At 42.3% G+C, this 15,765-nt stretch overlaps 1 protein-coding gene across 4 annotated transcripts in view; it reads left to right on the forward strand.

The window, feature by feature from the left end:
* abcc8 (ATP-binding cassette, sub-family C (CFTR/MRP), member 8) overlaps positions 1-14,446 on the forward strand; it is a 291,828-nt gene extending 277,382 nt beyond the window's left edge. For 2 of the 4 annotated variants that reach the window (XM_078549123.1, XM_078549126.1), the window contains 5 exons: positions 1,820-1,923; positions 8,056-8,189; positions 9,347-9,409; positions 13,895-14,054; positions 14,230-14,333. In XM_078549123.1, the coding sequence (XP_078405249.1) occupies positions 1,820-1,923; positions 8,056-8,189; positions 9,347-9,409; positions 13,895-14,029 (436 nt within the window). In that variant the 3' untranslated portion in view covers positions 14,030-14,054; positions 14,230-14,333. Of the gene's footprint in view, positions 1-1,819; positions 1,924-8,055; positions 8,190-9,346; positions 9,410-13,894; positions 14,059-14,229 lie in introns of all 4 variants that reach the window. The other 2 variants (XM_078549124.1, XM_078549125.1) reach the window with 2 other exon arrangements.
* Positions 14,447-15,765: the final 1,319 nt, after the last annotated feature.

Below are 15,765 nucleotides of genomic sequence, written 5' to 3' on the forward strand. Positions count from 1 at the left end.
CCCTCCGCAAATGAGTTAGACTCAGCTTCCAGTCAATATACAGACCAAAATACTAGTGTTATACCAACACAAACTAGGGTGCAATGGAAAAGGAGAGTGTCAGCAGGGGCTCAGTATGGGGACGGAGGGGGTGGAGGAGAGTGTCAACAAGAAATGGCAGATGGACAAAAGGAGACAGCAGCTTAAACTGTACTGTTATGGTGGGAGGGTGAGGTTTGGAGGAAGCATGGATGTATGGTTGGAGAGGAAAGGGGAGTGTCTGCCAGCTTGAAGTAAGGGATACACAGGGATGAATGCCAGGTTGAAACGATGGGGACAAGAGGAGGGAAATATTATCAGGAGCTGCAAGGGATGGAGGAAAGGAGAGTGTTTGTGTGAATTGAATAGGGATTTATTTGGGGTAAAGTATCTCTGTGAACTGGGTACAAAGGGGATGTCTCTGTATACTGGGAAGGAAGGGGAAGAGCTGGAAGTAAAAAAAGCTCTGATTTGAACACTGAGTGGAAATCAGGTGGGCAGCAGGACCAAGATAGGCAACAAATTGATCTGAGCTCATCATCATGAGGCCTTGCCCATTTGAACTCTCCAACCTCATTTGCTGGCTCCTTTCAGTTAGCTGTCCATTAGTTAAACTGGTGAGAAGCAGCAAAAGGTAAGAGTGGAATATCAGGTGGAAACCAAATAAATGGCCCCTGACACTGAATTAAGGGAGTGTGTTGCAGGAGGACATTACAATTTGGAAAGGGAGAAACCCAGCACAGGGGAGCCTTAAACTTTTCTTGTGGGACCCAAAGAAATGCTCCTGTAGCCCCAACACTTCTTTTTGTTATGTTTACTTGCTAGGAAAGCTGCAAAATTTCTCCTGCTCTCATCACTGCTTGAAATAGTAATCAAAGCCCAGTCTACATATCTAAAGATAGACTCCAGCAATGCACAGGGTACGGGTCCTAGGGCACACTCAGCAGCATTAGGTTCCAACTAAAGAACAGATTTTCTGATTAATCCAGTTTTTGCGAATGGGACTGACCTGTAAATAGATCTCTATTTTGAATAAGATGCTTCTCTTGTAAGGACTGAGACAAGAGTGATATTTCTTTGATGATCTGTCAAACTCTTTACAGAAGAGGTTAACCTAGGCTTTCCCCTATTCTCATCTATAACACAGATCATTCATAATATGTGGACAGAGAAATAACAGTAGTTCAGGTGACCACCTTACTGACTGAGGAAGATGTGGGCCTGATCACTACATCTGGGCCTTACTGTCAATTAACCTATCAGGATAAAGTATTGAATATCTTCATGCTGAGGATGATAGTTAAATTTGACACTGCATCCTGCATTGCCATTTAATTTTCTGACTCTGGTATTTCTAGTTTCAAACTGGAAGTCCTCTTTTCAGCTCAAAGGTCTGAACCCATATTAGCAAGGAAAAATCAGATTTTACATCGGCTAACAACATTGGAACTTGCCTTTTCTTTATACTTGAGAATGGTATTTGCAACCTTGAAAAGTTCTTTACTGAACTTATCTTAGAGTTCATAGTAATCCAAAATTGAATACAAAGAAAATAACTTTAAGGTTCAAAATAACTTTTTAATCTGGTCCCCTGATTACAATGTTGTCAAATACTGACTTATTTATAAACAATCAAACCAAATAAAACTGACATTTTCATGGGGTAAGTGAACATTAAATATTCCATTGCAACTAAATTGACCAGCAAACCGGTTTGCAGATCGTTGACCAACATTTTGTAAGGCAGGAACCAGAAGAACTTTTTGCAAAGTTGGGACTGAATCCAAGTTTCTTTTTGTAGATTTAATTTGGATCCAGAGAAAAAATGCACAGACAGCGTGTTGTGGGAGTCCCTGGAGATCGCTCAACTCAAACATGTGGTGAAAGCATTACCAGGAGGCTTAGGTAACATAGGCAATTAAATAATTTGCAAGAGAAGCACATGGAAGCCACTAACAAAATTTGTGCTTTCATGATAGCTAATCTTCAATTACATTTGAGAATAAATGATTTCTATTTGCTCTCCTTTGTTTCTTTAGGGATTGTGTTTCTTCGAGGATATCAGTTCATAAATAGTTTTTATATGCTTCAATTCAAACTTTCCAATAATCCACAGATTTAGTGTTAAAGTGGTTTTATTCATAATAAAACATAAAGCAATTAATTTCAAAATAGCATAATAAAACCTCTGTAGTATTTTGTATGTCTGAGCACCTTTATCATGTAAACTTGACCTTGGGCAAGATGTTTTGGCCTGGGGCTTAAGTTTATATTTTGATATAGAGCCATCATTCTGTTAGCTTCAAGTCTGAATGTCCAAACAATTATCCAGCTTGAGGTTTGTACGATGGAAAGAAAGGTGTGTGAAGGAAAGCCACTGTATGTGAGGGAGAGAGTGTGTGTTTGAGAGAGAGAGTACAGAGAATGGATGAGGGACAGGGAGTATATGAGAGAAACAGAGACAGTATTTGAGGGGAGAGAGAAAGTGTGGTGAAATTCATCTTGGCAGGTAGTGTAAAATGGCCACAAGTGATTGGCAACCCATTTAACAGTCTGCCTGGTTATCTTTCTGTTCCAAAAGAAAATTTGGAGGAAGAATGCTAAAAGAACGGTCAATTCAATACTAGCCATTTTGAGCAACAGCATAAGTTGAATTTCACCTCCATGAAGTCACATATCATGAATGTGTTTTTTCCAGATGATTCCAAGACCAGATGTGGTATGTTTGGACAAGAGAATACTATTTTCAAGTTTTTATTTTTAGTTAAGAGTGAGAGAGGTTGCTGAGCGAAAGGTCGGCAAAGTGAGAATGGAAAACTAAATGTTTACTGCACCTGCCCTTTCAATGTATGAGAATCCAGAAATGACTGGTTCACAGAACAGATTTATTTAGTTATCTTTAGTTTATCTGTCTACTTCCATCGAATAAGGAAAAAATAATTTAGTATTTTTTTTAGGAACCAATCAAAAATACTTGCTTCACTATGAGCTGGAATTTACTGTTGGGATCAGGAAATGTGAGTCAGACCATTTCCTGGATTTCAGAAAACCTGGGCCTGTCACCTCTGACCATACCGTCATATTTTCATTTCTGGAGATGTAGGCGGGCAGGGTTCAGGTTTCCTGAATCCCAAGGTGGCATCATAGGAGTGCGGGTGCTGTCACTTAAAAATAACAACCATCATCCTGAAAAAAAAGCTCCAGATCAAATACAAAAATACTTTAATCCCCTCAAGTGGTCATTTAGTTATAAAAACAAACAGACATCTATTCAGTAACCACAACAAAAACAGATACTCCTTTAAAAATCAACTGCCAAAATCTTATCCATTTCCCTCTTGAAAACTATCAATCAGAAGCCTTTTATGTTCATTTACCAATGTGCTCAATTTTTAAACCATCATCTTTCCCAGAATCATCAACATGCACTTGATTGGAGCCAGATATTGCAGCTAGACAAGAGAGGCTATCTGGGATGTGATGGGAATGAGGAATATAGTGGCAATGGTGGAGCAGGGCAGGTGGACGACTGTCAATCAAACTTTGTACACAACCCCACTGAAATAAGCGGTTCAACAGCTTTTGAAACTCAGCCAAACATTCATAATTTCAAGCATTCAGCTGTCAAAAGAAACCATTACAGCTCTAAACAATGGAACTTATTGAAACTGGAAAAACAGGTGGCCAGATTTTTCTCTAGGTTACACCAGAAGATGTCCAGTAGCAGGTGGCTGTTCTTTTTTAAGTGAAGGCTGCAGACCAATTTGATTTTTCAAATTTAAAGAACTGTGGACATTTAAATCACTTCAGATCATGACACTAGAGTTCTCAAGCATAGTTTTCTTCAGTTTTGAATATATAATAACACTTTTTCCAATGGAAAAAGTACTTTAATGCATCTCAACACTTATACAATTCTGATCAATGTAATAGTCAACTTAACCTTTGCAGGACAGAGCCCTGTGATCAATCACTACAGTAAAAACACATCTAACTTATAAACAGAATCTAATAACGGTATTTGAAGTTGTCAAAACTTCTAACATTTAGCTGTCAGAATGTTCCTGACTCACCAGCTTCAACCAAGGAACCTGAACTCTCAAACAAGGCAGGTTTTCAGAAGCCTTCCAAAACTCACCTGGCCCAATGAAAATAATAGGGGACAGGAAATATAACTTTCTCCTAAGACTGAGAATGGCTACCCCAATGCCAGAGGACATGTGTTTGGGGTCCTGATCCAACCCTAACCCAAAACTCTTCCCGCCTCTGGGAAGACTGCGTGGCTCCAATTTTATACAGGAAATTTAAATTTTCTGTGAAAAAAAATAAAGTTTTGGTGCTTCACAACCCTATTTCCAACTCCAAGGACACGAAAGTGCAGCCCAATGTCTAATCAGAACCCTTACAAACTTCTTTAATTAAAGATGTACACTCCTCCCATTTCGACACCAAACACTCCACTTTGGAACAGCATCACCCAAGACACCTTTGCTTCCTCCTGATCCCTGATTTCTTACTCCCTTTCAGACTGGGTCTCAAGACCCATCTATTGTGAGCCCAGGCAGTACAACTACATCTTAACTTTCCTAACCCTGCCGCTACGTCTTGGTGCTCCCCGGACTTCCACAGCAGAGGTGGAGGCAGCCTTGTCTGTGATTACCTTGACAGCATCCTCTGGAGGGCTCAGACTTGGAGGGCCCTGGCCTGCTTTCACGGTCCTGCTGCGTGGCAGTGGCACCTTCCTCAGCCTGTGGAGCTGGAACTGCTGAGGTCACAGGTAGAGGGAATTCAGATGGGCCGGACACTCCTGGACTCACCTGGATGGATGGCTCCAGGGGAGACACTTGCTGATCCTCCTCCCTATGGGTGCCCAAAGGTCCCAGTCTGCCTCCTTGAGGAGAAGTGGTAGCTGGAGTGAGATCGAGCTGCCCTGCATCCCTCTTGCATATGCACTGTTGAAGGCTAATTATGGCATCAGCGATGGAGTTCAGCCCGTGCAGCTGTGTGGGATCAATATCCTGGACCAAAGTCTCCATGGCGGCTGCCATCCTACCAGCATTGACTTCAGTGCATTGGCATGCTGGTGCTATCACCTCAGCCTAAAGGTGGACGGACTCCTCCATTGTGCCTTGCAATCTGAGGAGTGCAGTGGACATCCCTTCCTGATGTTCCCAAGCTTGCCTTTGCAGCTCCAGCAACTATGACATGATCGAATCCAGAGGCTCATCATCTGACTCAGACTCAGCAAATTCCTAGCCTCCAGCAGTAGTCCTCTGAGTACTGGAGGCCTGGGAAGTTCCTGCCTCCATCTACTGTAGACCAGACAGTGCGATGTGCTTACCAGATTGTGATTCCAAGGCTATTCTAAAGCTAGGTCCCATCAAGGTGTGTGTGTCTGCGCTGGTGGAGAGTGTGGGTGAATGTTGTGATGGGACTTCGGGGAGGGTGCCTTCAGATTCCTCTCCAGAGGTTTACCCGGGGCTTAATTGGAAGCCCTGGGTCATGGTCAGCTGTTTGGCAGATGTGCCTGCGAAAGCAAGGAGATATAATTAGTGCATGGCAGTGGCCTGTGAAACAGGACACATCACTCACAGCATAGTTGTCTGATAGACATTGCACTGCTGGATCTTCACTTGGTCGAGCAGCGCCAACCTCACCGTCAGCACAGGAAGGGTCCAGATCCTCATCGGCCAGCTGGATGGCTGTGTTTTCAAAGTCCTTGAGGGCCTTGATTTCAGGCATTCTTCCACCGGTCTGTGACCTCTTCCTGTTGTTTTGTGTCAGCTTGTCCTGCATGAATGGGGATGGAGAGAGTATAAGCAGGACACCTGCCAGGCCTGATGATAAGAATGCCTGGCATGTGTGGGTGGTGAGCGGTCCCATGGACAGGATGAAGACAATGAAAGTGTGTGAGAGAGTGAATGGTGATGTTCCTTGAACTGGCAGCGAGTGAGGGCCTTTTGGATGTGTGATTGGTTTGTGAGTGTGAGAGTGATGAGAAGAGCGACTAACCCTGGCAGAACAGAGATCATCATTCATCCTCTTGCGGCACCAGGTGGCTCTCCTCTTTTGAAGGATGTTGGCACGGACCACCACCTCTCAAGCCTTGTTGGTCATGCCACTGCACATCCTGCAGCCAGAGCGGGGGTAGAGGACATTGTGGCGGGCGTCCAAAAGGCATTCCAGTGATGTGTTGCTAAACCTGGGCGCTGCAGTCTTCTTGCCTTTCGTGGACATCTTCCCTGCAGTAGTCCTGGGCTGGAAGCACTGAGATGTGTGCACGCAGCTGCTCTTTAAATATGGCGCCCAGCGTGATGAAGCTGCAAAGTGATGGTGGGCAGGCGATTGAGAGCCCATCCGCCTTGGAAACAGCGTGTTTCCCGAGAATGCATAAATTATGTGGCTGGTTTGGGACGACATGGCGTGAAAACCCGCCATCACAGCCAGCAGATAAAACATTGTTTTACCCACCCGCTACCACACTTAGTGCAAATCTGGGACTATTCCGCCCTTTATTTCTAGGGACTGGCTGTTTACCCTATGTCAATTACTTGGCTCTGGCCAATGACCAAAGGACAGGTATCCAAGGCGTCACCTCCCTCCCATCCATCACTTTGGCTGAGGTCATCTATTAGCTTATCTCATGCTGAGTACCATTTGTTAACTTCTGCCAGATGCTTGTAGACATAAGAATGTACACAAGGCGCCACAAGACACTTGGTCAAAGTCTACTGATATGCTCTGGACTCCTTTCTGAAGAACAGTTATATGGATCTAGTATCAGTGAATTGCAGGTATTCATAAAAACATTTTGAAGTACGAGTCAGCACCTGTGATGTTAGTAACCGTAGGAAGCATTAACTCAGCAAACACATCTTATTGGTTACTACTCTGGGCCATAAGAAGGAGATAAATCTGAGGTCTGACTCCTGATTTGTGTTCTTAGCTAATCCAAACATGGTCACAACAGTAATAGAATCACTACGGTTGGCTTTTCTGTTGTCATGTTAAGTTGGGAGAAAACTCACCCATGGTCCTTGCTCCCAACTACCAAGCAGCTATGCCTACTGGAAATGTCCGTGTCTGGACATCCACTGAAGAAAGGGTCATATTTCAACTATGATGGCTGCTAGTAAACATGATAACATTTTTACTTATTGAAAATCAAGGATAAAGGCAGAGAATAATGTGGGAGTACAATTTGTGCCAATGATTTGTTGAGGAATAAGGAATGAAACATTTGTCAATAAGATGCATTATTTTTATTTTAATTGCAGAGTGTTTGAGGGGGAAATGTTTATCTTATATAATGTGGTTTCATTTGAATATATCCAGAAAGAGCTCCTGGGGCTGAAAATTCAGGAGGAGTTCAGTGGAAAATTTGCAGGTGTTGCTGGTACACTCGGTTCTTGCCTTCCCTGACTAGGATTTGTGTGGTCTTGTTGAGGACGGAGTAGCTCAGAGCAGCTGCCTGCCTCAAACAAGGCATAAGTAAGGTTGTGCCTAAAGGTAGGGACTTACAGACCAGGTGTTCCTGCGACTTGACCCAGCAGAGAACTTAGCACTAGTGCCCTCCCACACCACCCTCATCCCTAGCCCCAGATCTTGACTGGAATGCTGTCACATTTTTTTCAGCCAATGGTCTGTGATGGGTTCCAATAGTGGTGCAGGCATCTGCCTCCATTATTTAAATTAAATGGCCTCCTGATGAACCCACACACTTCGGCACAATTAATGCTGGAAGTCACACACCGACACGTTCTGACACGTATTATCAGGCTCTTTGTATTTGGCCCAAAGTAATTTCAGTTCTGAAACAATAAACAAGGCACCAATAATTTGCAATATGTTTAGACTGAGTAAAGGGAAAAAATAACCACATATTCCTTTTTCACACCATACCAGAAGCATAAGAGCCTCTTGGCCTTATTGTATGTAATATGAAAATTTATTTATTGAAGTTTAGGTGTAAGTTACCCGTCACCTCAATGATTATCATGGTTCCTAATTTATTTTATTTTCACCTTTGAATATTAGATGCTATAGTTACTGAAGGAGGAGAAAATTTTAGCTTGGGTCAGCGTCAACTGTTTTGCTTGGCAAGAGCATTTGTGCGCAAGAGTAGTGTGCTGATCATGGATGAAGCCACAGCCTCAATAGACATGGAAACAGTAAGTACCAAGGTTCAGCTTCCACTGGTGGATCATTCATTGTGTGACATCATCCCAGGGTTCTGTGAAATTATTCTAGGAATTGTAAAGATATTTTAAACCTGAAAATTCCAAAGTTTTGCATCATAGCTTTGACTGGGAATCAAAAATAACCCCATCAAAATATTGTAAAGAGGCCAGTTAGTTCAACATCTGGGGAAAGAAACTTTAGTCTCTCTAATTAAAAATGAAATTACCATTTATCTAAATATTCAGAAATATTTAAATGTAGTCAGTGCAGATCTCAAAAGGAACATTTGTGCTTGACAACCCTGAAAATCCATGAGGAAGTACCAGACAAGGTGGATAAGGCAATTATAATTGATGCAATGTGCATGGACTTTTTTGAATGGCTTTTGACAAGGTATCACATGGGGGATTGGTAAAGAAATTTCAAGGGTCTGGAATTAAGGGAGAAACCGCAACCTAGATTAAAAATTGGTAATTAAAGATAAAACAAAGAGTAGAGGGCAGTTTTCAGAGAGGTTTGAAGTGGCTAATAGTGTCCAACAATTTTCAGTCACAGAGCCATTTCTTTTCACCGTCTGCATCAATTATTTGTATACATAGGCCTAGAGGTAGTTATGTTGAAATTAGTAACTTATAAAATAGGAGTTTTAATTAATTCTTCAGATGACCAAAGGAAGGCGTAAAAGGATAAATGATAAGGAGGGGGAAAGTGAACAGATGGATTTCAATGTCACTAAGTGTGAGGTGACATTTTGGTAAAAGAACTAGCAGAAGAAGTTATACTTAATGAAAGTATGCCCAGTGGTTGGAAGAACACTGGTTCACAGGCTGCACCCAAACTTGATAAGGCTGTGGAAAAGATATTAAAATTCTAGGTTATATCTCAAGAGATAGATAATATAAAAGCCAAGAGATAATAATCCTGTATAAATTCTTAATAAAATCTTCAATTTGGAGGATCACATCAATATGCTGTGGTGTAAATCTATTCTCAAATCCTGTCCTGAAGCAAAGTGAGCAATCTTTCTCCAGAAAGACTCATGTAGCACAGTAAAAAAAACCTGTAATATGGGTATTATGAGAACTGTAGTTATCGGTATGTAGAATTTGTTGGAAAAGGAATTAACATTGATTGTTATCTTTCATAGGAAAATATTTTACAGAAGGTTGTGATGACAGCCTTTGCAGATCGGACAGTGGTGACCATCGCAGTAAGTATTACCTGCTTTATTGGTTTCACATTCTGCTCAAATTTGGAATGGTCATGAAGTTTCCAGGATATTAGGTGCCATTGATTGTAGATGAAATAGGAGTTTAAAGAACAGGATTTTAAATAGGAAGAAAGTTTCCCCCCCACCCCCCCACCGCCACCCCAAGGAATTTCAGTTGAACAGAACACAATTTTTGACTGTCTTGTACACTGATTTGAGCAGGGATTTTTTAAAATTCACTTTGGAATGTGGACATCACGAACAAGGATTACATATTTTGCCCATGAGAATATGGTGGGCCACCTTGTGATCTGTTACATCTGATGTTGGACTGGAGTCCCTACAGGGCAGACTGAGTAAGGATGAGTAACCAGTTGGATTAATCTGACAGCTTCATAGTCACTTTTACTGATTATTTCTTGTTTAAACTGAATTCAAATTCTTATGGATGGGGTGAGGGTTGCTAGGTAGATTTGAGTTCAGTTACAGTCCAGAAACATAACCACTATACTACTGGAGGTGACATAGTGGTATTATCACTGAACTAATAACGTGGAGACCCAAGGTAGTGTTCTGGAGACCTGGGTTTAAATCCTATCATGGCAGATAAAGCAAAATTTTGTGAAAATTCTTATTCAATAAAAAGCAAATGATGAGCATCAAATCATTATCATAAAAAGCACATCTGGTTCACTAACGCCTTTAGGGAAGGAAATCTGCTGTCCTTATACGTGACCCACCCCAGATCCAGAGCAATGTGGTTGACTCTTCGCTGCCCCCACTAAAATGGCATGCAAGCCACTCAAACAGCTGGACGGACCACCCAGCATTGACCTAGGCACCGGAAACGACAACAGCAAACGCAGCCCTGTCAACCATGCAAAGTCCTCCTTACTAACAGTGTACCATCTAAAAACTCACCAAGGCTCCTTAGGCACCACCTCCCTAACCATCTACCATGCTACCATCTAGAAGGAAAAGGGCAGCAGACACATGGGAACACCACCACCTGGAAGTTTCCCTCCAAGCCACTCACATTCCTGACTTTCATTGTCACTAGGTCAAAATCCTGGAACTCCCTCCTGAACAGCACTATGGGACTGCAGTGGTTCAAGAAGACAGCTCACCACTGCCTTCTCAAGGGCAGTTATGGATGGGTAATAAATGCTGGTCTAGCCAGTGATGCCCACATCCAATGAATGAATTTAAAAATAAAGTAACATCTGGGGGCTTGTGCCAAAATTGGAGAGCTGCATCACAGACTAGTCAAACAACAGCCTGACTCAGTCATACTCAAGGGATAATGTCCCAGATATCACCATCACCATTTCTGGGTAAGTCCTGTCCCATGCAGTCTCATGGTACCAGGTCAAACATGGGAAAGGAAACCTCTTCCTGAATACCACACACCATGCTCCCCACCCCTCCCTTCATTCTCCCAGTTGATGAATCAGTACTTCCCCATGTTGAACACCACTTGGAGGGAGCATTAAGTGTGGCATAGGCACAGAATGTACTCTGGGTGGGGGACGTCAATGTCCATCACCAAGAGTAGCTCGGTAGCACCACTACAGACCGAACTAGTGGAGTTCTAAATGACAGCTGCTAGGCTGGGTCTGCAACAGGTGGTGAAGGAACCAACAAGAGGGAAAAACATACTTGACCTCATCCTCACCAACCTGCCTGCCGCAGATGCATCTGTCCATGACATTATCAGTAGGACTGACCAACGCACAGTCCTTCTGAAGACAAAGTCCTGTCTTCAAATTGAGAATATTCTCTATCGTGTTGTGTGGCATGACCACTGTGCTAAATGGGATAGATTTTGAATAGATCTAGCAACTCGAGACTGAGCATCCAGGAGGCGCTGTGGACCACCAGCAGCAGCAGAATTGTATTGAACAACAATCTCGGGGCCCAGCATATCCCCCACTCTACCATTACCACCAGGACAGGGATCAACCTTGATTCAATGACGAGTGCAGGAGGGCATGCCAGGAGCAGCACCAGGCATACCTAAAAGTGAAGCCCCAAACTGGTGAAGCTACAACACAGGACTACTTGTGTGCCAAACAGCATAAGCAGCAAGTGATAGACAAAGCTAAGCAATTCCACAACCAATGGATCAGATCTAAGCTCTGCAGTCCTGCCGCATCCAGTCGTGAACGGTGGTGGACAATTAAACAACTCACTGGAGGGAGGAGGCTCCACAAATATTCCAATCCTTATTGACGGGGGAGCCCAGCACGTCAATGCAAAAGATAAAGCTGAAACATTTGCAACAATCTTCAGCCAGAAGTGCCAAGTGGATGGTCCATCTTGGCCTCCTACAGAAGTCCCCTGCATCACAGATGCAGGTCTTCAGCCAGTTTGATTCACTCCACATGATGTCAAAAATGGCTGACGGCACTGGATAATGCAAAGGCTGTGGGCCCTGACAACATTCCAGCAATAGTACTGAAGACTTGTGCTCCAGAACTTGGCACACCATTAGCCAAGCTGTTCCAGCACAGCTACAACACTGGCATCTTTTCGCCTATGTGAAAAATTGCCCTGGTATGTCCCTACACAAAAAGCAGGACAAATCCAACCCAGCCAATTACCTCCCCAACAGTCTACTCTCGATCAGCAGTAAAGTGATAGAAGCAGGCGGCACTTGCTTAGCAATAACCTGCTCACTGATGCTCAGTTTGATTCCACCAGGGCCACTCAGCTCCTGACCTCAATGCAGCCTTAGGTCAAACATGAACAAAAGAACTGAACTCCAGAAGTGAGGTGAGAGTGACTGACTGCCCTTGACATCATGGCAGCATTTGACCAAATGTGGCATCGAGGAGCCCTAGCAAAACTGGAGTCAATGGGAATCGGGTGAAAACTCTCCACTGGTTGGTGTCATATCCAGAACAAAAGAAAATGGTTGTGGTTATTGGAGGTCAATCATCTCAATTTCAGGACATCACTGCAGGAGTTCTTCAGGGTAGTGTCCTAGGCCCAACCATCTTCAGCTGCTTCATCAATGACCTTCTTCCCATCATAAGGTCAGAAGTGGGGATGTTCGCTGATGATTGCACAATGTTCAGCATCATTCGTGACTCCTCAGATACTGAAGCAGTCCATGTCCAAATGCAGAAAGACCTGGACAATATCCAGGCTTGGGCTGACAAGTGGCAAGTAATATTCATGCCACACAAGTGCCAGACAATGACCATCTCCAACAAAAGAGAATCTAACCATTGTCCCTTGACATTCAATAGCATTACTATCACTGAATCCCCCAATATCATCATCCTGAGGGTTACCATTGACCAAAAATTGAACTGGACTAGCCATAAAAATACTGTGACTACAAGAGCAGGTCAGAGACCAGGAATCCTGTGGTGAGTAACACACCTCCTGACTCCCAAAGCCTGCCCACCATCTACAAGGCACAAGCCAGGAGTGTGATGGAATACCTTCCACTTCACTGGATGAGTGCACCTCCAGCAACAGTCAAGAAGCTGGACACCATCCAGGACATAGCAGCCCACTTGATTGGTACCCCATCCACAAACATTCACTCCCTCCACCACTGATGAACAGTGGTAGCAGTATGTACCATCAACAAGATGCATTGCAGGAACTCACCAAGCCTCCTTAGACAGCACCTTCCAAACCCACCACCACTACCATCTAGAAGGACAACAGCAGCAGACACATGGGAACATCACCACATGGAAGTTTCCCTCCAAGCCACTCACCATCCTGACTTCAAAATATATCAAGGCTCCTTCACTGTCGCTGGGTCAAAATCCTGGAGCTCCCTCCCTAACAGGGACTGCAGTGGTTCAAGAAGGCAGCTCACCACCACCTTCTCAAGGGCAATTAGGGATAAGCAGTAAATGCTGGCCTAGCCAGCGATGGCCGCATCCCATGAATGAATTTTTAAAAAATATGTAGAATATCAAAATAATTTTTATTACTGTGTTTGCGATAGACAATCAGGTACAATAATGAGGGTGAGCTAATGTTGGGCTTGCTTATATTAATGGTGCAGCAGTTAAAATTTCCCAACTCAATCTGGCCAAGAGCAATATTAAATTACAGGCCTCTCTGTCATAGAGATTCAGGATAGCACATGGTTAAAAGAGCTGGAAATATTCGTATAATCTAACTAAATAGAGGCACAGGCATGAGGGATTGAATGATCTACACCTGTTACCATGTGCCTGTGTGACAGGAAGGTTTGAGTAACTGTTGGTTTGTAAAGGTAACTGTTGTTTAAAATTAGTTTGATGATTGGAAAAGAAAAAGAACAATGAATGTTATTAATGGGGTCAATTTAAATTGCATGGTACAAAATTCTGATTTGGTATTTTACAATGGCGAAGGTGGGATGGGGTAGTAATAATGTATTGTACACTATTAAGACAGTAGATATTATGGAATCTTTGTAATGTCCTGGCTCATCTCAGACTTGTATGAAAGATTTTTACCTTTTTTTTGTAGCATCGAGTTTCGCTAATTCTGGATGCGGATCAGATTATAGTCCTGTCAGAGGGCAAACTAGCAGAAAATGATACTGTATCCAATTTACTGAGCAAGAACAGCACCTTTGCCTTTTTAGTCAAGTACAATAAGTAGAGATGGTCGCAAATTGGCCTGCTGGGTTTGTATGGGAATGCTGTGTTATCACTCACACAAATAAGACTTGTATTCTGCTTTCACACTAACACAGGCTGTGTTTTATATTTCAGCATTGAGTGGCTAACCAATGTTCATACTTTTGAAAAGGCCCCTTGATTTGCAGTAAATCATGCTAATTGGGTGTTTCTGTTTTCCAGCATCGAGTGCATACAATTTTGAATGCAGACTTGGTGATTGTGATGAAAAGAGGAATTATCCTAGAATATGATACTCCCAGCATACTCTTGGAACAAAGGGACGGAATCTTTGCCTCTTTTGTGCAGGCAGATAAATGATACACAGCAATAATTGCATTCTGGAGTTGCTTTTGTAATTTCATTTGATCTGTAAATAAAATTGGCACATTTCTAATGACTGTGTTGCAGTGGTATAAGTTGTTCACCACCATCACAACAAAATGTTAAGTCACACCATACCGAGCACAATTTAATACAAAAGGATTACTACAATACAAACCTAAACTCTACATTAACATAAAACCATTTCAAACATCAAACAAAAGCAACATTTAGTATTACCATTACTTAAGAGAATTCCATAAGCTTCTAAATCCTATAAAGCTAATACACATAACATGCATTTAACACCATATACATTCATCAATCAATCATAATTCCCAATTCGGATCAGCAAAAATGTTCTAAATTCTCTAGTATCTACTTTGTAAACATTCCATCTCACAATACTTTGGAAGCATACCCCAAATGTTATTCATTCCATACATAAAATTAATAACATCAAATACATAAACTAACAATTACATATACAACACTACAAGTTTTAGTCTGTATTCTCTGTTTAAAGTTATATAGCACTGTTGGTTATTTATATACAAGCAAATCTTCTTTACCTGTGATGCATTTCCACACAACAATAGAGAATACATTTCTCATACCTCAGAAACACTTAATCCACCTGCCCTTTAATTCTGAAACTATTTCATTGCATTGGTTGTGCCATTTATGTTATGTTATTCAGACAATATACACAAAACAAACACAAAGGTCTACCATTGCTCCTAGAAAAAAGACAAGCTGAATAATTTTGTCAATTCATTTAAGAGTCAATGTTTACCCCATTACAAATATTACACATACTTTGTGGACTACTACACCTAAAGTAAATATATGGTAAAATTACTCCAGTAGGTATACCTTTCTTAACTACTTATTAATCCATCACAATACTAATGGGAACAAATGGGGCACTGCCTACAAAAGGTACACAAGTAAATGCAGTTGAAAAGGGAAACAAAGCTCCCACCCCCCACAAACAAAAATCAAATTCCCACTACAGCACAACGCAGAGTGGGGGGACAACGACGCGGTTTGTAAGGCATAGATGCCATTCTATTTAATGAGGTTAAACTGCTAATTTAACATGGTGGTGACACTCGGTGTAATGGACTCGGTCCCGCAAATAATCGACCACACTTACAGGGTCGTTATCTTAGCCGTGCGTTTAATACTCACTTGTTTAAGGAACCGAGGGCTTTATTTTACGTTCGCTTGGAAATTACGAGATGTAAACACTCAGGGGAGACCTGCGCTGACATTGCTGGAGGGAGAGTTAAAGAAGCCGCTGTTTTGGACTGATCTGAGACAGTTCTCACTGACTCACCTCCAAACACCAACACCAGGTAAGAACGTGGGGTGTAAATTCAAGATATGAAC

The sequence above is a fragment of the Cetorhinus maximus genome, chromosome 9, assembly GCF_964194155.1.
Source record: "Cetorhinus maximus chromosome 9, sCetMax3.hap1.1, whole genome shotgun sequence".
In the NCBI taxonomy this organism is placed as follows: domain Eukaryota; kingdom Metazoa; phylum Chordata; class Chondrichthyes; order Lamniformes; family Cetorhinidae; genus Cetorhinus; species Cetorhinus maximus.